The sequence below is a fragment of the Lycium barbarum genome, chromosome 11, assembly GCF_019175385.1.
Source record: "Lycium barbarum isolate Lr01 chromosome 11, ASM1917538v2, whole genome shotgun sequence".
In the NCBI taxonomy this organism is placed as follows: Eukaryota; Viridiplantae; Streptophyta; class Magnoliopsida; order Solanales; family Solanaceae; genus Lycium; species Lycium barbarum.
Window position 1 is genome coordinate 106,441,453 of NC_083347.1, and position 22,810 is coordinate 106,464,262.

Consider the following 22,810-nt stretch of genomic DNA (forward strand, 5'->3'; position numbering starts at 1 on the left):
AAAATACTCAATTTTAGCCCATAGAATTCCCATGCTCCAGATTAAGGTTTTTGCATATATATAATTATATTTTTAAAAAAAATCATTATTATTCAATTGTTATCATTATTCATCATTGTAATTATTATTATTATTATTGGCGAAATATTGTTATATCTCGTTTGTTGTGTATCTTATTCATAATATTTGAAGATGATTAATTCAAGTCTATTACAGATTTTCATATCACTAATTAATAAAATCTGTCAAAGTATTCTCCTCTTTCACTTTGTATAAAATACAATATGATTTATAAAATAAGATATGCCTGAAATTAAATACAAGATATTATCATCAATTGATCCCTCAAATGTCCAAGTATTCAACCTAGAAAGATTATTATCTCTTCAAATATTTTTAATAGATTTGTTAAGACAAAAAATACTCTTAACCACAAAAATATTTGTTATATCCATTACCTGGTGGAGTATTTCCAGTTTGAAAAGTCTTCTCTGAAAATTAAGAGAGAAATCAATCTTTTTATTGCATCGTACGTGCACGTATATAAACATCTTAGGAGTAAATAATTATCGTGCGAGTCCGTCCCATTATAGGTCTCTAACGAATTGCAAAATTCAAATTAATATTTTCTTTATTTTATAAATCTCTTTATATCATGGAATATAAGTTTGCAAGTTGTAATAAAAAGATGGGTCAAATTTGACAAGTTGGCTTTGATACATTGTGTAGCTTATCTTGACACAAGATATCTTAGTCCGTGTAAACTTTGGGCAGGGTTGAGCAATAACCCATTTACTGGTTCAATTCATTTTAATCCGTCCAAATTCAACCCGAACGGTTCATTTACCGCCTTCACAAGCTTCCCTTAGCACCCTCTTAATTACCAACTAAAGTTCTCACTGTTTCACATAGCAAACAGTGTCTCTTGATTTATCGTTTCTGGAAAGACAAGTAAGAATTAGCTAAGTCGACAAACAATTTGTTTGGTCTGTAAATGATAAGTATAGGGGTAGGATTTAGTAGCTCAGTTGGTTGGCTACATGAACTTTCACCTTGTTGGTGAGGGTTCGAATCCCCACGCTGTAATCCTCTCCCTCATTTCTCCTTTTTCTACCCCGATGGAACAATTTTTTTTTTAAAAAAAATATAAGTAAAGGGGGATGTGGCAGAAATCTTTTCGAGTCCCTTTCCATATTTGCTTTTGGTCGTCAGTCCAACATTTTATATAAGTCATCTATCAAGTCATTAAAAAACAAAAAAGTTCCATTTATATTTCTTAATTTTCTATTTTCTGACTCCAAATATAAATCAATTTACCCTCGGTATATTTGATAGTGATCGATGTTACTATTTATTTAATATAAGTTAAAAATAACATTACCAAATTAAATTAGAATAATGGTTATATCGATCATGAGACGTAATATTGTAACCTATCTTAACAAAACAAGGTTAGCTTTTTTTTTTCTCTCTCTCTTTCTCTCTCACACATGTCTCACTTACGTAGCGTTTATTGAACAGTTTAACACCGACATTTGAGTTTATGAATATTCTGAAAAATAAAAACAACTAATTGAACTTGTTACTACCTATGGAATATTACAATGAATAGAACATTTTACGGTTTGTGTAAGGAAGCGAACTGAGAAACTTAGTCAAGGGATATTTACACTCGCTCGGACTTATTATTTATTTTTTCTAACCGGTATAAAATATATATTCTTTGTGCACAGTTATACACATATCATATATGGAATATACTTATGTTATACATTCGCTCACTATTTTTAATTTAAACAGTTGAATGAACGGCTATTTAGATTAATTTGTCTTATTAAATTATTCATGAAAAGAAGGAAAATGAAAATGATGAAGGAGAATAAATGCCTAATGAGTGTGGTGATCTCATGACTCTATTTTATTCACTAACGATAAGAAGAAGGGGGGGGGGGGGGGGGGGGGGAAGGGAAAAGAATAGGTATGGAATTCATTTGCAAAATAGGAGAACTAAAGCCAGTGATGATGGCAAGCAGAGACAATCATAATTTGGCGTAGTAGATAAGAAAAAAGGAACAAAATTTCATGTGAAAGTAATTATGTTGACCCGTGGCGGAGCCACATAGAGCCGAGGGTGTTCACCCGAACCCTCTCAGCGGAAAAAAACACAGTTTTTATAAGGTTAAAATTATTTTTTTATGTATATATAGTAGATGTTGAACCCCCTTAGGCTCTTAGTATGTTTATTTTTTTATATTTTGAATCCCCTCAGCGAAAATTCTGGCTCCGCCACTGATGTTGACTGGAAGATTTTATAAATTTTAGGAAATTAACTGATTAGAATGGCATATGCTATCATCAATGATCATGTATGGTATAGTGGCACTAAATTGGCATTCAACGCGTATGTTTTGCGCATGCAAATACTTAGTCCCATTATTTTGCCCTACCAATTAACATCCTAGGCTTTCTGAGTTGTTGTAGTGTTCGTTGGTGGGTTTAGTATGATATGTATTTGATTTTTAATATATTATGTCATACCAAATTCTTATCTTGACATGAAAATTTTATAAATTTTAGGAAAATGATTAATTCGAGGGTGCATGTAGTGCATAAGATATATTGGTCACTGAATAAATAATTTTGACATATAATCTAATTACCCTATATATGTGTTAAAATAAATATAACTAATAAATTTCAAACACAATGAATAAAATGAATTGTGGTAAAATTCTTAATTTAAATTCATATGTTTAAAATTTGTAGAGCTCTAAGTAGTAGTAGTGTAGTACTATGAAGTGTTAATGGAGGAAATGTTTAAGAGATCAGATAAATATTAACTTAATTAGACAAATACTCTTATAATTATACTTCTACGGGAAAGATAAATGACAAATTTTACAAATATCCTTATAAATATGATCATTAAGTAGGCATTTGGCCATAGAAATAAAATTTCCATTTTGTTTGAAATTTTAGAAGTTGGAGTTGTGTTTGGTTAAAGCATTTTATTTGAACTATGAAGATGGAGTTGGAAAACATGAGATAAGTTGTTCAAATCCGAAATTCAGCTTCAAGTTGAGTTTGAAATTTTCATGATCAAACACAAATTTTCAAATAAAATGAAAAACTATTCCGAAAAAAAAAAAATACTTTTTATGGCCAAACGGGCCTGTCTCTTTTAACATGTCTATAAAATAACTTTAAAAACCATATAATATGGACGTTGAGGAAGTCACTTGTTTATTTAAGATGCAAGGGAATTGGAAAGAAGACTAAACATTATATACTATAAAGTATATTATTATATGGTTTTCACCAAAATCAATAGAGTGCGCTGAGCAGTGAAAAGGATTATAATGTCGTTTGCTAGATTAATAGATCCAGTAAAAGAATAATAAATAAAAAGTAAAGAAATGTTAAAGAAAAAGTCATATGCTTCAAGGACGTGTACTTGTCCCATAAAATATGAACCAGAGTAGATGGTGTAAAAAACTAAATAAAGTAACTCTAAAAAGATGCTTAACCAAGTTCCCTTACCCTCTTTAACTATTTTTAGGTAATTACAGAAAAAGCAATCCCCTAACAAAAAGAAAACAAAAAAGCCGTTTCACTAAAAACTCTCGAGATGTTAATAGTGTGAAAATTTTACACTACAAGAAACGAAATCTTTTAATTGTCACAGAAAGTGAAGAAGTCGTTAATTTGGAACCAGGCTAGACAATTTATTAAGCCCCAGTTTGGCCATAAGAATTATTCACTTTATTCCGGAATTTTTATTTATTTATTCCGGAATCAGCGTTTGGCCATTAGAATTCTGAATACAACTTAGAGTTGTATTCCGGAATACCAAAAAAATCAAAAAACTTGTTTTTTAATTTATTTTTTTCACTTTTTTCACTTATTTACAACTACATTTCACCAAAAACTATAATTTCAAAAAACTATGGCCAAATACAACTCCAACTCCAAAATTCCAAAAAAAATGATTTTTTTTTGGTATCTATGGACAAACGTGGCCTAAGATTGAAGAAATGAGTAGGTCGTTACATGTTCCAATTATAGTAGTCTTGAATAAACAAAAATGAAACTAGGTCAAAAATAATCTGGTAAGATTGAAGAAATAAATAGGTCGTTCTTGCTCTAATTATAGCAGTGTTGAATAAACGGTTAATTTAGAACTAGATCGGATAATCCCATGAGTAATATTTAATCCCTAAAATTGAAGAAATGAATAGGTCGATATGAAATGTTTTATGCATGTTTCGCTAATGCTAATGCTATATAGATCACGAGTCACAACCATTGAAGGCTATTTAAAATGCTTTATGCATATATTTTTTGTTTCATTCGATATTCCATATTTATTTTGAGACTCAATTATTCACACTGATTTTTTTTACTTTAAGAGATAAAACACAATCTATTAAAAATGATTCAATTTCCTAGACTAGATATAAAATGCTTTATGCATGTTTCCCCTTACAAATAGAAGCCAAAAATTAAAATATGGGTAGGTAGACTTTACTTTTGACGGTAACAGAGAATGAATCATGTGGTCTACTTCTCCTTTATGCAAATACTATCCTTACTCACAAAGTCAGGACTAATAAATGGCAAAGCTAGTTGAAGTATATTAATTACATTGAATGACAAAAGTTATCGCTTTTTCTAACAGATTTTTTGGGTGATTGTTACCAATTGTATTTTATCGTGTTACATACTACCATTAAATTTGTGGCTATGATGGAAAAGCTAGTTGAAGTAGGGCTGGGCATAAATATCGAAAACCAAAAAACCGAATCGAACCGAATCGAATTTCAAGAAATCGAAACCGAAAACTAGTTTGGTTCGGTGTTCGGTGTCCACCTTCAAAAAATCGAAACCGAAATAGCCGAACCGAACTTTGACGAAACCGAACCGAAGAACCGAACTTTAAACCGAAATATTACATTACCCAAAAAAATTAAAATAGTCCATGTCCATTAAGTTTAAGCAAAAAAAAACCCAATTGTAACAAGGCCTCTTTTGCTTTTGTATCCCTGATTTTCCACTTCAATTGAGAAAACCAAATATCTTTATTTAACAAAGAAATGTGACTAGGATGTGTCTTTAGGATTAATGTATGTCCTTTATGTGTTTTCTTAATTATTCTTACTGTATGTATATAACACCTAGTAATCATATATTATTGTTATGGTTTTCTATTCTTGTGTATCCTGTTTGTTTGATTTTGATTTTAATTTGTCAGTTTTATGTTTTGTTGCTTTTGAGAATATGAATTAGTGTAAATGGAATCGCTTCTAATCATATCAAAAAAACCGAACTGAAAAAACCGAAACCGAACCGAACCAAACTTCAAAAAATCAAAACCGAAAGAACCGAACCGAACTAGTTTGGTTCGGTGTTCGATGTCCATCTTCAAAAAACCGAAACCGAAATAACCGAACCGAATCGAAGAACCAAACGCCCACCCCTAAGTTGAAGTGTTAACACATGGAAAGACAAAAAATGTCGCTTTTTCAAACAGGTTGTTTAGATGATTGTTACCTATTGTATTTTATCGTATTGTTACCGATTATTAAATTTATTGTTATGTAAATCCAAAAAAAAAAAAAAGATTTTATATAAAAATTAATTTGGTGTAATTGCATTGTTAGCTAATTTTTATCATCTTGCTCTTACTTATTATTTTGATAATTCAATTTATTATTTACCAACTTGTTTTTATATAGTAATTTTATGTTATATCCTACTTTTTCTTTGTAATATTATTTACTTATTCTTCAAGTTTCTGGTGCGTGGCATTATGAAAACGGTGTAATCTATTCAAATATTATACTTATCAAAATATATAATAAAATATAATATAACGCAATACGGTACAGTTATGAAACGATATTTAAGTGACATTTTTCGTTTTTTAAGAGTCAATTTAACTAGATAGAATACATAGATAGACACCTTAACCTGATTTGAGTTGGCCCCATAATAAACATCCTAATTTTAAGAATGAACATCCGGAAAAGTGTGTTTACAAGCCAACTTAAACCAAGTTAAAGTGTCAAATGTGCATTTTCAAAGTTGAGGTGTTTAGTTGCAGACCAATTTAAGGTGTCTATCTACGTATTATACCATTTAACAAATCTTTGAAACTACATTGGATTACCTCAACACAATATCTTAAATTAATTTTTTTAGATATTCAAAAACTATACCATAAATATTAGTATATTGTTATTCTTCTCATATTAATATAACAAAAAAATATTTTTTTAAATATTACGCAAAGTTAATATAGTTTGATCTCAGCAAATGAAAAAGTATCACATAAACTAAGTAACAAGCCAAACAAGTTGTAAAGGACATCAACGTGGTCCTTTTTTTTTTTTAATTAAATTATTTTTATTCCAAAATTCACTACTAGCACAAATCTAGATTCTACCACACCCTTTTGAAAGTGCAACTGCTCAAAGAAGCTTCTTTCTCTCTCTCTACATCTTGAGTGTGAGACCACTCAAGATTGTGGAACAAAACCACAAGAAAGATGAATTGTAGAAAGAAAAACAACTTGACAAAAACAAGAAGCACACAATGAGAGCTCATCCCATTAGCAACTTTTTAACACTACTATTACTAATTGTCATTACATCTTTTACAACAACCCAAGAAACCCAAATTCAAGATCTCATTGATAACAATCCAAAAACAAGAAGAATTCTTCATCAACCACTCTTTCCAGAAACATCATTAACCCCACCACCGCCACCAGAAGTAGTTTCTGAACCTATTTTCCCTAGTCCAGACCATCCATTTTTCCCAGAAGTACCAACTGTTGCAACCCCAGATCAACCACAACAAGTTTCACCAATTCAGCCCAATGGGACACCAGTTTCAAGAACCAACCCAATTTCTGCCACTGCTCAACCAACAAATCCAACCAAGAAACTGGCTATTTTTGTATCTGTTGGTATTGTCACACTTGGAATGTTATCTGCTTTGGGATTCTACATCTACAAACACAGAGCTAAACATCCTGATGAAACTCAAAAGCTTGTTGGCAATCACAACAACAGTTTTCATAGAACCAATGAAGAAGAATCAAGAATGCCACCTTCCAATTCCAATTTTCTTTACATTGGTACAGTTGAACCATCATCAGGACCTCAAACTCAGAACCACCAGTCCAATAATAATGTTGTTAGTAATTCTTCACCTTATAGGAAATTAAGTCCTGTTAAGAAATCAGAGAGATATAGACCAAGTCCTGAACTTCAACCACTTCCACCATTAAGAAATAATCCCAGAATAGATCAAAGAATGTCATCATCTGATGAGGAAAATCATCATGAAACCAAATTTTACAAGCCATATAATACTAATAGTAGTAGTAGTAGAAGCATAGTGACCAAATCTACAGTAGAAAATCATTTGAATAATAATAGTAGTACAATCCCTCATTCAAAGAGAACGTCTCCAAGATTGTCCCTTTGTTCATCCCCTGAAATAAAACGCGCTATAGTACCATCAGTTAAGCAAACTTCATCACCATCTCCTCCACAAGAGCCTCCATCATTGATGCACAAGAAGCCAACACTAAGTTATGTGCCACAAAAGGTGAAATTCTCAGCACCACCTCCTCCACCAGATATGTCAAGGCTTAAATCACCAGACATGTCAATGCTTAAATCAATAAGCAACCAATCCCAGCAAACATCAAAAGCACCAGCTCCGCCTCCTCCTCCACCACCTCCACCTCCGCCTCCACTATTAGCCTCCCGAAAACTTGGAGGGAGCAGAGGCGCCTCAAGGGTAAGGCCACTGAATTCATTATTTTAGAGCTCAAAATTAAAAGCTCCAGAAACATGTGGTATATCATATATTCAAAAACTTAATTATTATAATTATTGTTAGTAAAAGTTTCCAAATTTTAAGATTTTTTTTTTTAATTTGGTTGAAGTTATTGGGATGAGTGAGTAAATTATGATATAATTTTTTAAATCATTAATTTTACATTTACCTTCCTCTTCAATTTTGATTTCTTTTCCTGTTTCTAACGATTTCACTTTCTTATTTAAGTCAGTTTCTTTGAATTAGATATTTTTCTTTGTTTCGTTTGAATGATCCATAGATCCATATGAATTCTAAGTTGCACGGACTCTTAAATTTTGTTGTCGGATTCTCAAAAAATACACTATTTTTGGAGTGTCTTGCACCCGTTGATATTTTTAAAGAGTTGCAAGATAGTATGAATTATATGAATAAGTTTAAGTTCCTCTTATGATGAATTTGTTTTAGGCAACCAATTCTATTGAGCCGGCCGTGCTTGAACGATCACAAAGAAGTTCTCCTTCATTATCTTTCCCTGCAAAATCTCAATCAAGTAGTCCCATGCCAAAATCATCACCTTGGAGTGAGAAGAGAAGTCCTCTGGAAGAACAAAGCAGAGGAGCCATACATGATTCCGACACTACGGATGAATCAAAGCCCAAGTTGAAGCCATTACACTGGGACAAAGTACGAGCAACATCCGAAAGAGCCACAGTGTGGGACCAGTTAGAACCGAGCTCTTTCCGGTAAGTAAATGAACAAAGATGTTATTGTCTCACTAATGACATGTAGTTTCTTATCAAAGAGATATTTATATATTTCAGATTAAATGAAGACATGATGGAGTCACTCTTTGGATGTAATTCTGTAAATTCAGTCCCAAAGGAAGCTGCTAAAAAACCAGTCCGTCCTCCGGTTGAGAAGGAGAACAGAGTTCTTGACCCGAAAAAATCACAGAACATTGCCATAATGTTGAGAGCATTGAATGTAACAAAGGATGAAGTCTCTGAAGCCCTTTTAGATGGTATGTTTAATTTTCTACTCTGCATTAATAAGGTGTGCTTTGGTGTTACAGAAGTCATTTTTCATGAAAGAAGTTTTCTTGTCCCATGAAAAATGTCGTAGGTGAAAAATGTTTTCCGACGTTTGATTGGTTAGTGGAAAATGTTTTTTGGAAAAATATATACTATTAAGAGTCATGATAATATTAACAGACTGGAGAGTGTTTTGATGAATTTTTTGAGTTCTAAACATTAACAATAAGTCTAAATATTAGTTGGATCAAGTGATATGAAGTTAAGATTTTACAATAGTTGGAAGGAAAATGACTTTCGTTTATAAGTGAACAAAGCCATGTTCCCCCTTCTGATGGAAAATGTTTACCTTTCTGGTAAACCAAACACCAGAAAATGTCTTTCTCATGAAAAACATTTTACCGGAAGATGATGTCCGTCTATGCCAGTACTTACTGCTAAAGCTACTTCTCTGATGGCTGCATTTCACATATATTTAAGCATGTAACAACATGAACATCATATTGACTTCGGAATTTATTATCGGTGTGACACTGTCCATCTATTTTAATGATCACTGGAAAGTCTTCCTACAAAATTCATATATATGGGAGTGTATTTTGATGACACAGGAAATGCGGAAGGATTGGGATCTGAACTTCTGGAGAGTTTGGTCAAGATGGCTCCAACAAAAGAAGAAGAGATAAAACTAAGAAATTACAACGGGGACACTTCAAAATTAGGCTCTGCAGAACGATTCCTCAAGGCTATTCTTGATATACCATTTGCCTTCAAAAGAGTAGAAGCCATGCTATATAGAGCCAATTTTGACGCTGAAATAAAAGATTTGAGAAAGTCTTTCCAGACCCTTGAGGTATTATCAGCTATCTATTTAATTTTCACCTTACTAAATCAGTTTAATAATCCTTCAAAACGTATACACATGTTCTTTGTCAATATTTTGACTAAGATGAAACAAACTTACTATATACTGACTTCTACCAGAAACTAACTATGATGAAAATCTTATATAGTCAGACCTTTGTATAACAACATTTCACTATAACAGCTTGTTTCTTGTGAAACCAATCTTCATGTTATGTTATATTATATGTTCTCTATAACAGCATATAGCTATAACAACCAAAAAATATCGGAATAAACGTTGTTGTTATAGAGAGGTCTGAATGTATCAATAATATTGTACCTGAATTTCAAGTTGATTTTAATGCCTATCAATGAGCAATTACAACCATTTCTAAGAATTTTACCACACTGTACTGCACTGTTAAATTTGAGCCACTTAGAGAGGAATCGTGCACGCTAATCACCGATTTCGAAGGACTTAGCGGGCCTAAGATACTTTGCTCTCTTAACTGGATTTGCTTAGCTTTCTTTTGAACAAGTTACAAGAATATTTTTAACTCTTATTACATTTCCAATTTCAACAGGAAGCAAGTAAAGAACTGAAGAACAGCAGACTATTTTTCAAACTCCTCGAAGCTGTTCTCAGAGCTGGAAACCGCATGAATGTTGGCACTAATCGCGGTGATGCTAGATCTTTCAAACTCGAAACTCTTTTGAAATTAATAGATGTAAAGGGAACGGATGGAAAGACAACATTGCTCCACTTTGTGGTCCAGGAGATTATCAGGTCAGAAGGGCTGGGTCCGGATACCAGGGACGATAATAACCTTCCTAATATATCAAACATCAAATTCAAAGAGGAAGAATTCAAGAAGCAAGGATTGCAGGTAGTTGCTGGATTAAGCAGAGAACTCAGCAATGTCAAAAAAGCAGCAGGAATGGATTCGGATGTCCTAAGTGGCTACGTATCGAAGCTTGAGGCTGGACTTGTTAAAGTTCGATCCATTTTGCAGTATGAAAAGGAAGGTACTGAAGGGAACTTTTTCGAGTCGATGAAAGTATTTCTCAAGGAGGCGGAAGATGGTATAGTGAGGATCAAGGCGGAGGAAAGAAAAGCTTTGTCTATGGTCAAAGAGGTGACGGAATATTTCCATGGTGATGCTGCAAAAGAGGAAGCTCATCCTCTTAGAATATTTATGATTGTGAGAGACTTCCTCTGCATATTGGATGGCGTGTGCAAAGATGTCGGGATGATGCAGGATAGAACAATGGTTGGTGCTGCCAGGTCATTCAGAATAGCTACAACTGCATCATTGCCGGTCTTAAACAGATACAACAACGCGAGACAAGATAGGAGTTGGGACGACGATAGCTCATCACCTTGACATTTATATGCAAAATTACAATATATGTTGCTCGGATCATCCAAAAATGTGATCTTGCCCCTGTCCAAAAGTTACGCATTTTTGGACACGGGTGTGTCAGCAACTTTAGAGGATCCGAGCAACACGGGCTACAATTGCTGCGATGTAGCAGGACGACAAGTGGCATCTCGAGTTACGCAATCTCACTTCATTAAGGAGAATGAGCATTTGGTGCTTGTAAATTAAGACAGATGTGGATTGGGTCAAGAGTCATTTCATCTAGCACGTAGCATGCACATAAGAATAAGAGGCTGCAGCATTCTGGGATACTGTCAAGAGCAAGGATAGCTAAATTATAGATCACAGTTCAACACAAATTGATCAATTTTAAGGTAAAGGGATTATTCCTTTATTTCTGTGTAGACCTTTATTCATTTGTATACATATAGTCAAGAGACATAAAAGTTCAGATTTTGATGTTATCATTTGGGCAGCATAATGAAATTCATTCTCTTCTCTTTTTTGTAATATATATATACATTGTTTGCACTTTTGTCTTAATTATTAAGTTATATACAGCTGTTTAAAGGTTCATTTAATGGATTCTACGAAAAGAATGTTGGAAATTTAGGCCCCACTAAATGCAAGAAAAAGTGAAAATCAGATAAAGTAAAGCATATTGTCTAACTTTATTAGATCTTCAGAGATACATTTGGACACAGAAATAAAATAATGAAAACCACAAAATGACTGTAAAAGAAACCCCTTTGACGGTGTTAACTCAAGATTTTGCATCTTTTTGCATAAAGCATTAGATTTATAAAGGGGTTACAAGTATATCTGTGAATTGTAGGACCCGTTTGGCCATGATGATTTTTTACTTTTTTCCGGAACTTTTTTTGACTTAATTTGAAAATCAGCGTTTAGCTTGCATTTGGAATTTGAAAACACCTAAAATTCTGTTTTCACTTTTTTTCACTTTCAGTACATTCAAATAACCAAATATTTTTTGTAAAAACTATAACCAAACACAACTCCAACTTCAAAATTCCAAATAAAGTGAAAAATATTTGGGTTTCATGCCAAACGCCTACTAATAGTGATTTTAGTGAAGTACTAATGGAAAGTGGAAGATACTCTGGAAAGTAAATTGGGTTCTAGTAGATTTCTCATGGATTACAATTTTACTACATAAATGTATCTCAATGGAAGTTGGAGTTGAACTTCTTGTTCAAGAAGTATATATCATCAGAGAAAAACAACCATAGGGTAAAAAGTAAAAACATAGGAGGTTAAAGTTCAAATTCTAACAAAAACAAAAATAAATTACGTGGAGAAATTGAATTGCGCACAAATTGATGTGAACACCACAGTTTCCTGAGCTAATAAAAAGGCGAGTCAATATTTCTTTGCAATTTCTGTAGGGGTGAAGCAAGATAACAAGAGATGAGTATATAGTCACATGAAAAAAGTTAGGTTTCTTCTATGATACACACCAGGAAATTCAAAGACAAAAATCGAAAGAGAAATGGAGAATTGCCCTTGAACAATTCACTCGCAAGCTCCTAGAGTTTTGGATGCAATTTAGAAAGAAAGAGAGGAGAATTTATATCCTTCAATAAACATATGATTACAACGATACAGGGATCTAGCATTTATAGAAGGGAATTTGAGCAGGAAAAGTAGTTATAACTACTTTCTGGACACCACATGCACAACATGTGGTCGAACTAACCCAACTAACTCCTAAACTAACTGACTAGCCACTACAAAAAAACGCTAGATTTGTGGAGGTTTATTTGCGGGGGTTATTATAACCTTCACAAAATTTTATTAATTGTGGAGGTTAGTGTAGGACCCGCTAATTTCCATTGAATTTGCGAGAGTTAAAACCTACGCAGACCTTAAAAAAAAAAAGTGGCGCCCAAATATTGAGCTTCCCTCGCTTTTTAATTATTTCCCTCAAATATTTTAAAAAACTTAATTTCTCCACTCTCTCTCTCTCTAAAATTCATTTACATTCTCCAGAACTTTCTTCACTCTCTCTCTCTAAAATTCTCTCAATCTCACTCTCTCTCTCTCTCTAAAATTCTCCCAATCATACGGATTCAGATTTTGGGGGTAAGTTAATGTAGAAAATCGGTGAGTTCTTCAAGTTTCTACTGTGGCTGAGTTCATCAAGTTTCTACGGATTCAGATTTTGGGGGTATTCTTCTTCCTTATTCTTCAAATTGTGATTTAATTTAATTTGTAACCTGCATGTGGATTTTCTCTGCATAGTTGTGTTTTTTTTTCACTGATTCTACTGAAATTAACCTGAATATCACTGATAAACTTAGTACATAATTATTTGTGTTTTGTAAGTAATGTTTTGTAAGTAATGTTTTTTCGCTAGCTGTGATGATTTTAGGCATGTAAAAATACCTCTTTTGGTTTGAAATGCTGCTTTTGCCTGTTTGATTTCACCGCGGATTGCATTGAGAAAGCTGAAATGGAGTAAGAGTCCTCTACTTTTTGTTGTCATTTTCAAGTTGAGCACAGCTTAACTAACTTAGGTGTAAAATGGAATACAACATATTAACTGCTAGAACGTTCAGGATTATTGCTTTATGTGGTCATGTATCATCAAATATGGGTAAGTATTGCTAATATGGCTTTAAAACTGTATGGTCAATTATGAAACAGAAATGCTGAACCTTATTAGCTAAATTCGTTGATTATCTGCAATTCTTATGCTTTGTGTTTAGCAAACACTGTAGTATAATCTCTTTTTCATATGCATTTCTTCGTATTTGATGAACACATTTCGCTTATCACTGATTTTGTGCTTTTGTATCAATCATTGAAATATGCATATTTCTGCTTAGCGAAATGTTAGATTTCATAGTTGAATTGTAGCTTACTGAAAAAAATTAGGTATTTGTGTGAATCGAGTTAGATTTCAAATTCTAGCTTATTACGACTTAGGTAGTTGTGTTTGTCTAGATTTGTGTGTGAATCTACTTAGACAATGGAATTAACTGGACTAGTTTGTAAAATTTTATTTCTGAAGTAAAGCAACAAATTTTGGCTAGACAACTCATGATGATGACTAGTTCTAACCCAACGATGATGACTACTACTTGTTTGTTGTATACTTCCTACTTCTCAGTTATCAGCTTTTTGTTTCATTAATCGCTTCAAACCAACCAACAAGCTTGTTTGTATTGGGTTTCTGATGCGCAATTCTGTCTCGACTAATACACAAGCACAAATATTGTTCTGTTTATGCTATATCCATAAATTAGGTTACTAAACTGTTCTTTCCCATGAACTTCTGTAGGTTATATTCAACTCTTCTTCTCAAAAATCTGATTTTTGTTCATCAGTTTCACTTGTTGAAAGGTTATAAACCAGTACTCCCCGATGGATAAATCTTGGATTGGAATGCCTAGAACCACAACTAAATATTTGATTGGGTTGAATCAATTTCTAGATTTTGCATTTACGAACGGAGCTGTAAGAAATAAAATAAAATGTCTGTGTCCTAAATGTGGGAATGAGAAGTGGCAGACTAGAAATATAGTGTACAATCATTTGATCGACAAGTCATTCCCTCAAAATTATGTCACTTGGGTTATGCAAGGGGAAACAGATCTATTGCAAAACTCCGGAAACATAGAGATTATCCCAGATACATTGCCTCCTGAAAATCCTATAGAATTATTAATTAATGAAGCATTTCAGGGCTCAAGGCATAAGCACATTGATGTAGGTCCGTCACAAGTAGTTGGAGAAGAAGAAATGTTAAATGATACTCCTTCAAATAACAAAGATTTTTTTGAGTTGCTTAGAGATGGAAGTGAAGAATTATTTGAAGGGTCCAAGTACTCAAAGCTAGAGTTTTTGTTAAAGTTGTATCAGATAAAGTGTTCGTCTGGGCTAAGTGACAAGGGAATGACTATGATTCTAGATCTACTTAGGGATGCATTTGAGTTTGCAAGGATCCCTAATTCTTTCTACGAGGCCAAGAAAACCATAAAAAAGCTTTCTCTTGATTATATGAAGATAGATGCTTGTCCGAATGATTGCATGTTGTACTGGGAGATGATGCTGATGAGGAAACAGGTAAGCATTGTCACGTCTCTAGATGGAAGCCTAACAGGAAGAGAAACACTAATCATGTGCCTGCTAAAAAGAAGAAGCAAAAGAAAATGCCTGCAAAAATATTACGTTACTTTCCGCTAAAACCAAGATTGCAAAGATTGTTCATGTGCTCTAAGATTGCAGAGCATATGCGATGGCATGCAAAGAATAGTAATTGAGATGTAATCATGAGGCATCCTAGAGATGGTGAGGCGTGGAAGAGGTTTGATACTACTTTTCCTGAATTTGCTTCTGATCCCCGAAATGTTCGTTTAGGCCTAGCTAGTGATGGTTTCAATCCTTTTGGGACGATGAGTACTACTTATAGCATTTGGCCAGTGATTTTGATTCCATATAACCTGCCACCTTGGTTGTGTACGAAGCAACCAAATTTGATCTTATCAATGATCATTCCAGGTCCACGTACGGTAGGGAATAATATAGATGTATACCTACAACCCCTTGTTAAGGAGTTGAATGAGTTATGGTGTGAAGGTGTGGAAACTTTTGATTCATCAAAGAATGAAATGTTTAGAATGCGAGCAACTCTTATGTGGACAATCAGTGACTTTCCCGGACTTGATATTTTATCCGGTTGGAACACACATACTGGTTTTGCATGTCCCTCTTGCAATTTTGACACAGAACCTTGTCGACTTCGTCACAGTAAAAAATGGTGCTTTATTGGTCATCGCCGATTTTTGGCAGGAAATCATAAATTTAGATTGATGAGACATCATTTTTTTGGCAATGTGGAGGAGAGGAACCCGCCAAGAAAGTTATCCGGGTCAGACATTTTGCAACAAGTGAAGGAAATTGATGTTACATTTGGAAGACCAACAGAGTTGAATAATAGAAGGAAAAGAAATAGACAAAGAAATGTTGGGGAAAATGTAACTCAACAATGGAGAAAAAAAAGCATATTCTTTAATCTTCCATATTGGGAATTCAACTTGTTACGCCATAATTTAGATGTTATGCACATTGAGAAGAATGTGTTCGACAATGTTATATACTCTTTGCTAAATGATAAACATAAATCAAAGGATCATGTTAATGCTCGAAAAGATCTACAAGATATGGGTATAAGGCGTGATCTATGGCCAGACGAGAATGAGAATTGTTGGCTTGCTGCATTTACCATTCCAGTTAATAAGAGACTTGCCTTTCTCAAAACTTTAAAGAATGTCTCTGTGCCGGATGGTTACTCAAGTAATATTTCTCGTGGTATTGATCTGGATAATAAGAGGATATTTGGATTAAAGACTCACGATTGTCACATCATTATGGAGCAATTATTGCCCATAGCAATTCGGAATGTGCTTCCAAACCAGGTTGTGGCAACCTTGGTAGAGCTTTCTTCATTTTTTAGACAACTTTGTTCGAAAACCTTGAGCCTCTCGGACCTTGAAAAGCTACAAGATCGGATTGTACTCACACTTTTCCACTTAGAGATATTGTTCCCTACATCCTTTTTTACTGTAATGGTTCATTTAACTGTCCATCTAGTGGATGAAGTAATGAAAGGTGGTCCGGTACATTATCGGTGGATGTATTTTGTTGAAAGGTAAATATTTGACATTCAAAATTCTTTCTTTCGAAGTAAATGCTTTTCTAATATCTTCTTGTTTTGGTTATAGATTGTTAGGCCATTTCAAGTCCCTTGTAGGGAATAAATCACAACCAGAAGGTTCCATAGCTGAAGGTTACATAGTTGAAGAAGCTCTGACTCTTTATTCTCGTTATTTTGAGGATATGGAGTCGAGAGTAAATAGGCCTGATGAACCAAATCATAACATGGCTCCTGAGGAATCATCTTTGTTCCCTCCACAAGGTAAACCTGTCGGAGGCTCAAATTTCCCTTTGACTCAACTGGAGAAGACTCAAGCTCATCGCTATGTGTTACTTAATTGTGCAGCAGTAAAGCCGTTTATTGAGTAAGAAATATAAATTTATTTGAATTCTGATAAAAACATTAGAGTGAAGTGATTTAAATTGATACAGTCAACTCCTTCGTAGTGAATTTAGAGATCACATAAGAAGGAGTTCAAGAGGTCGTCGAAAACTTTTGCCAACAGAAATAGAAAAGAGAGTTAATAAGGAGTTTCCTGATTGGTTTCCAAAGCGAGTAAGTGAATGGTAGTCAAATGTTTGTCTATTCTTAATTAAGTTTCTTGTCTGAATTTTGTATTTGATAGAACTAATTTTGTTTATTTAGATTATGAATCCGGATATAGCCAATACAATCTCTACTGATTTGGAGTTTTTAGCGCGGGGTCCGATGACAAATGCAAGAAGGTTCACTGCTTATAACATTAATGGATTCAAATTTCGGACTTTGTCTAGAGAACAAGGATCGAAAACTCAAAACAGTGGAGTTTTCCTTACCTCTGACACCTTGTGTATTGCATCTAATGCTGATAGATATGCGAGGCAAGCGGACTTGCCATATTATGGGAAGGTGGAAGATATTATTGAGCTTAATTATTATGGTCGATTCATGGTTTGTCTCTTCAAATGTCAATGGGCTGACACTACTCGGGGTAGAGGGTTCAAAAGAGATGCTTGGAGTTTTAATTGTGTCAATTTTTCTAGATTGATTCACACCGGCGATCGTGAGGATCATGATCCTTATATTGAAGCATCTCAAGCAAATATGGTCTATTATGTTGATGATGAAATTGATGAAGGATGGAGTGTGGTTGTACATTTAAAGCCAAGAGATTTGTTTGACATGGGAGAGCTTGATGAAGGAGAAATGTACGAGAATGAGCCATACCAACAACAAGATTTTGATCAATTTTTTGATGTTGATTATGAAAATGTCCCAATTGCAATAGAGGAGCATATATCTGAATAGGAATTAAGCTCCGTAGTTCAATACCAAATCAGTAGTAGTTTTTCATTCCGTTCCTTAGTTCTTATTGGTAATTTAGCTGCAATCTCCATTTATAAATCAGAAAATTGTCCCAAAAACCTTGCATTCTTTAATTTTTATTTTTTTTTGCTTCAAATTTCATTTCAATATTCAGATCTTACCAAAATTTGCTGAATATCCTGGTGAGTATTTTTAACCCTGGATATGTTTTTGTTAATCAACTAGCTATGTGTGTGTTTCATCTACTTTTATTGCTTGCAGATATGCCGAAGCCCAAGCGTTACGAGAACGTACAGAACTCAGTTCACTCAGCATCTACTTCACGAGGTGCAGCACAATCTTCATCAACAACTGAATCAGAACCTTCACATTTTCATGATACGCCATTACCTCATCAACAACTGAATCAGAATCTTCGACAACAACAGCTGACTTCATTTCTTCAACCGATACCACGGCAGACTCCTTCATTTCAGGCTTCAGCACAGCCAACTCCATCAGTTCGGACCACAACGCAGCCGATTCCATCAGGTCAAACCACAACGCAGCCGATTCCATCAATTCAAACTGCGTCACAGTCGAAACCACCTAAAAAGTCTAGTGGACGTGCGTCTATGTCACATTGGACGGTAGATGCAATAGGTAATTTCTGCTTCTTCTTTTTTCTTCTTCCTCCTCCTCTTTATTCTTATTCTTTCTTCTTTCTTCTTCCTCCTCCTCCTTATTCTTATTCTTTCTTCTTTCTTCTTCTCGCTGTTGTGGGGGTGGGACTGGCAAAATTAGTTCTGCTGCACATGGTGTAGCTTCCTTGCTGTTGAAAATGACAGATGATTGGACATTAGAAAAGGACACTAGTATAGTACTAAAGAAAACTGTAAACAAAATAACTCTAACGTCGCCAATCTTTAACGAGTTTAGCAACATATATATCTAGAGAACTTAGAATAGGTATACATTCTATGTCCAAGAAAAGTAAAACAATTGTGGTAATTCTAGAATCAGGAAGGTCCAAGATATTAGCAAGATACCTGTTGCCTAAGACTTCTGAAGAAGAACCAGTTCATTTGCTCCCAAACAAAACATTCAAGCATGTAATTATCTGAAGAGGTGTACATGGAGTCTTTCAAGTACATAAAATGTGCTAACCAAATGGACAGTGATCAATGTCAAAGTAGTGTAAGATGGCTAACTACTCGTTCAATAAGAACCAAATCATTATAACAAGTCATTTCTGCTTTTGGTTAATGACGGTGGTGTTTGGATCAACTGTGCATATCTCGACTAATCGTCAAGCAGATTGCTACAGTCCACACGTATAGGTGGCGTGGTGGGTAAACCTACCACCAATGTTAATATTTCGTTCAGTAAAGAGAACCTCTTTAGTTTAGTACAAATTAGAATGTGAGGTAAACATGTGCAATCTTTAAGCTTCTTTAAATGAGCTTGTCTTCTGCTAAAGTTCTTGATGGTAAGAACAAATGATTACCCAAATGTTATTTGATTGTGATTTCTGAATTTCGGGTTTTTATCTTTTCAGATTCACAAGGAGCTATCAAGAAACTCAAAGTGAAGAAAACGTACGTGTTCAATATATCTAATGGAGATCGTATTGTGGTTGATTTTGACGACTTAGATTCTCCTATTGGCGAAGGACAAGGCATTCTTGCAGGTTTTTGTGGAATTTTAGCAAAAGACAGCTCCATATTTCCAATTCACTTTGAAAAATGGTCGGATTTACCTGCAGCATACTTCAACAATTGCTTTGATCAATTTATAAAGGTATAGGCTATAAATTGATGACCCACTTAAAAGCAGAGATCAGATAAGAGCTGAGGCAATTAATAAAGTTCCAGATGGGATTCCACGGGATCAATGGATTTCTTATGTTGATTACCGCCTTAAAGAAAAAACAAGGGTATTTATTTAAATGTTTCAATTGGTATGTGTAATTATATGGCTATTTGTTTTTATATCTTAACTTTTGAGTATCTTTTTGTAAGGAAATGTGCAAAAGAAATGCTGAAATTCGGAAGACACAAACCATTTCACACATCGGTGGCTCCAAACCCAACTCCAGAAGAAGGGCTGAAATGGTTAATGTTTTTGCTTCATTTTGGATTACTTGAGTGAAACTAGAATTTTTTCCAAGTTAGTTAAGTTATTGTGGCTTTGATTTTTCTATTTATAGATGGCTAACAGCGGACAAAATCCTGGACGAGGTCAACTTTATCTTGCTACTCATAGGAATGAAGATGGATCATATGTTAATGAGGCAGCAAAAGAGCTATGTGTAAGTTTTTATGTAATTGCGGATTCAGTAAATTTCTTCAAATCATCTTCCAAGTGGATTGTTCTTACTACATATGTAGATGTAGTTTGACATGATTCTTGACAATATGAGTACATTTATGAGGACCTTATCCAAAAAGAATACATTTACAAGGACCTTAATGATATTAGAGTTTGGAAAACTGTCTGTTCTTGGTTTTAACCAGAATAGTTCCAAACTTTACTTGAGTGTTAAAATGAGAAAATATAGTAAGCTCATACCAGAATGCTTGCAACCATCATTAGGGTAAATGTTAAGATAGGGAAAATGGTTGGCAAAGCAGTGAGTAGAAGTGAGGATTTTTTTTTTTTGATCAAGTAGAAGTGAGGAATTATGATGCAATAAGAAGGTTTGGAAAAACAAGGCAGTGAGTCTAAAAAATCTGCTTTAATTTATTTTTATCTTGTCAACTGGTACTTGAGTTAATCGTGTGTGTTGTGTTTAGGAAAAAATTGAGCAAGTCATGACTCAAAGCACCACAGATGAGTCCGAGATTTCGCCAAATGATGCCGTTGGAAAAGTACTAGGAAAAGAGCATTCTGGACGGGTAAGGTGTTTGGGATTAGGAGCCGTCCCAAGTAGAGCTTTTAAACAAACAAGACCCCGTTATAATGATTTGAATGCTTCAAGTTACAATAATGGTTAATGTTCTTCTCAATGGCAAGAGAAGTACAATCAGATGTTGAGTGCTCACAACAAAAGCCAAGACAACCTCAATTTTCTGATGAATGCTCACACTGAAATGATGAGCGCTTTCAAGATGTATATGATAAGGAAAGAAGGGAGAATACCTGAAGAATTTGCTGGGATCTTTGTTTCTACTACTCCTCCTTCAACGGTAAGATTGTTAACTTTGAAATGTAACTTGCTCACATGCTAAATTAATCTCAAACTATAATCCCTTCATTGTAGACTTGTTGGAACCTAGAGTAGTTCCTTCTATGTACCTTTTTCTGTTAAGATGATGAGAATGTAAGTAGTTATGCTCTATTTTTATTGTCATTCTTCAAGAATGGAGACCTAGGGAATCTGGATCTAGACAACAAGTATAAAGGTACATTTTTTGATTGCTACTTTATTGATGGATGATACTCTGTGTCTCAAGAACTGCAACGTTTCTGTGTGGATGAACCTGTGAAATGCCCTCTTATATTTGGAGGTAAACATTAACGTTATGTGTTAGAAGAGAAAGAGTTCCATCAAACTTTCTACGCCCCTTAATATCTCCACGTTTGACATATTAAATATCAGAAATTATTTTCTTTGTTAAGCTAGTATGTCTGGCCTAGTTTTTTTCTCCAGCATTATGCCTATTTGTAATAAGGCATTGAGTGTGCCATTCTTCTGAAGAAATTCCTGTAAATTTTTTCTTCTTGTTTAGAACAATTTTTGAATGCAAATTAGCATACTCCGCATACACTCTAGATTTTCCACTTCCTAAGTCTGCAGAATATGACCACTGACGAAATACTGTGTAAGAATGTATAAATTAGTATACCATAGAACAAAATGCATCAACTAGGATTATCCACTTCAAGGACACAGTGGCTGTTTGCTAGAATGAATGTATATTTGTTTAAGCTATTGATTCAAACATAAGTAGCATGAACAATTATATCTCTGATTATGAGGATTTGATCATTAGTTGTGGTCCTTTTGATTTATTTTATTTTATTTTAAATTCTTTTTTGTAGCCAAGTGATGCAGCTAGTGGACACATTTCACCCACGGACGTAAGAAGATCATTTGGTGGCAGTAATCGTAATGGCAACCTATGAAGTTCCGTGCAATTGTATTAGACAATTAAGTATGGCAGTTAATTGAATGGACGTGGCAGATCCTTTGTGATTAGTGGTTTGAGTGGATGTGTTTAATGTTAGTTTTTTAGACTAATGAGGATACTGATGTTGGAGTGAATGTGTTTAATATTAGGTTTGAGACTAATGATAATACTTGCTTTATGTTAATGCCAATATGGCTTAATAATACATTGATGTTACTTGATTTTAGTAAACAATTTGAATAATAAATTGATGCTTCATATATTCTCAATCAGTTTTGGAGTAATAATTGTCCCAAAAAAGGTATTAGAATAGCATAGCTAACAATGGCTAGCTGGTGAAATGTATTCAAACTTTCAGAGGTTGTAACTCCCGCTAAATAAATGAATTGTGGGGGTTTTAACCCACAGAACATTTTTTTAACAAAAAAATTAAATAGCAATTGCGGAGGTCATAACCACCGCTAAATACATCACACAACCGCCGTAATTGTGTTGCAGCGGTCAGGAAAAAAACCTCCGGAAAATGTTTGCGGCGACCAGAATTGGGGGGGTTTTGTGGACCGCTGCTACAGAGGATAGCGGGGGTTAACAACCGCCGCAATAAGTGAATTTAAGCCCCGC

At 34.2% G+C, this 22,810-nt stretch overlaps 3 protein-coding genes across 4 annotated transcripts; all 3 read left to right on the top strand.

The window, feature by feature from the left end:
* The first annotated feature begins 6,445 nt into the window (after positions 1 to 6,445).
* On the top strand, positions 6,446 to 11,599 carry LOC132616813 (formin-like protein 6). The gene is made up of 5 exons (XM_060331493.1): positions 6,446 to 7,812; positions 8,299 to 8,576; positions 8,655 to 8,854; positions 9,476 to 9,717; positions 10,295 to 11,599. The coding sequence occupies exons 1-5, from the start codon at positions 6,595 to 6,597 to the stop codon at positions 11,093 to 11,095; spliced, it is 2,739 nt and encodes a 912-aa protein (XP_060187476.1). The 5' UTR covers positions 6,446 to 6,594; the 3' UTR covers positions 11,096 to 11,599.
* Positions 11,600 to 13,110: 1,511 nt separating this feature from the next.
* LOC132618855 (uncharacterized) lies at positions 13,111 to 20,347 on the top strand. Of its 2 annotated transcripts, XR_009574358.1 has the most exons (4): positions 13,111 to 13,280; positions 18,339 to 18,719; positions 19,615 to 19,992; positions 20,078 to 20,347. XR_009574358.1 is itself a non-coding variant. In XM_060333855.1 (3 exons), exons 2-3 carry the CDS (start codon positions 18,341 to 18,343, stop codon positions 19,860 to 19,862), a joined length of 627 nt encoding a protein of 208 aa, XP_060189838.1. In that variant the 5' UTR covers positions 13,111 to 13,280; positions 18,339 to 18,340; the 3' UTR covers positions 19,863 to 20,347. The 2 variants fall into 2 exon arrangements, 1 of the variants encoding a protein (XP_060189838.1); XM_060333855.1 differs by having other exon boundaries at positions 19,615 to 20,347.
* Positions 15,388 to 18,059, top strand: LOC132620076 (uncharacterized). The gene is made up of 4 exons (XM_060334793.1): positions 15,388 to 16,766; positions 16,840 to 17,136; positions 17,204 to 17,327; positions 17,418 to 18,059. Exons 1-4 carry the CDS (start codon positions 15,388 to 15,390, stop codon positions 18,057 to 18,059), a joined length of 2,442 nt encoding a protein of 813 aa, XP_060190776.1.
* Positions 20,348 to 22,810: the final 2,463 nt, after the last annotated feature.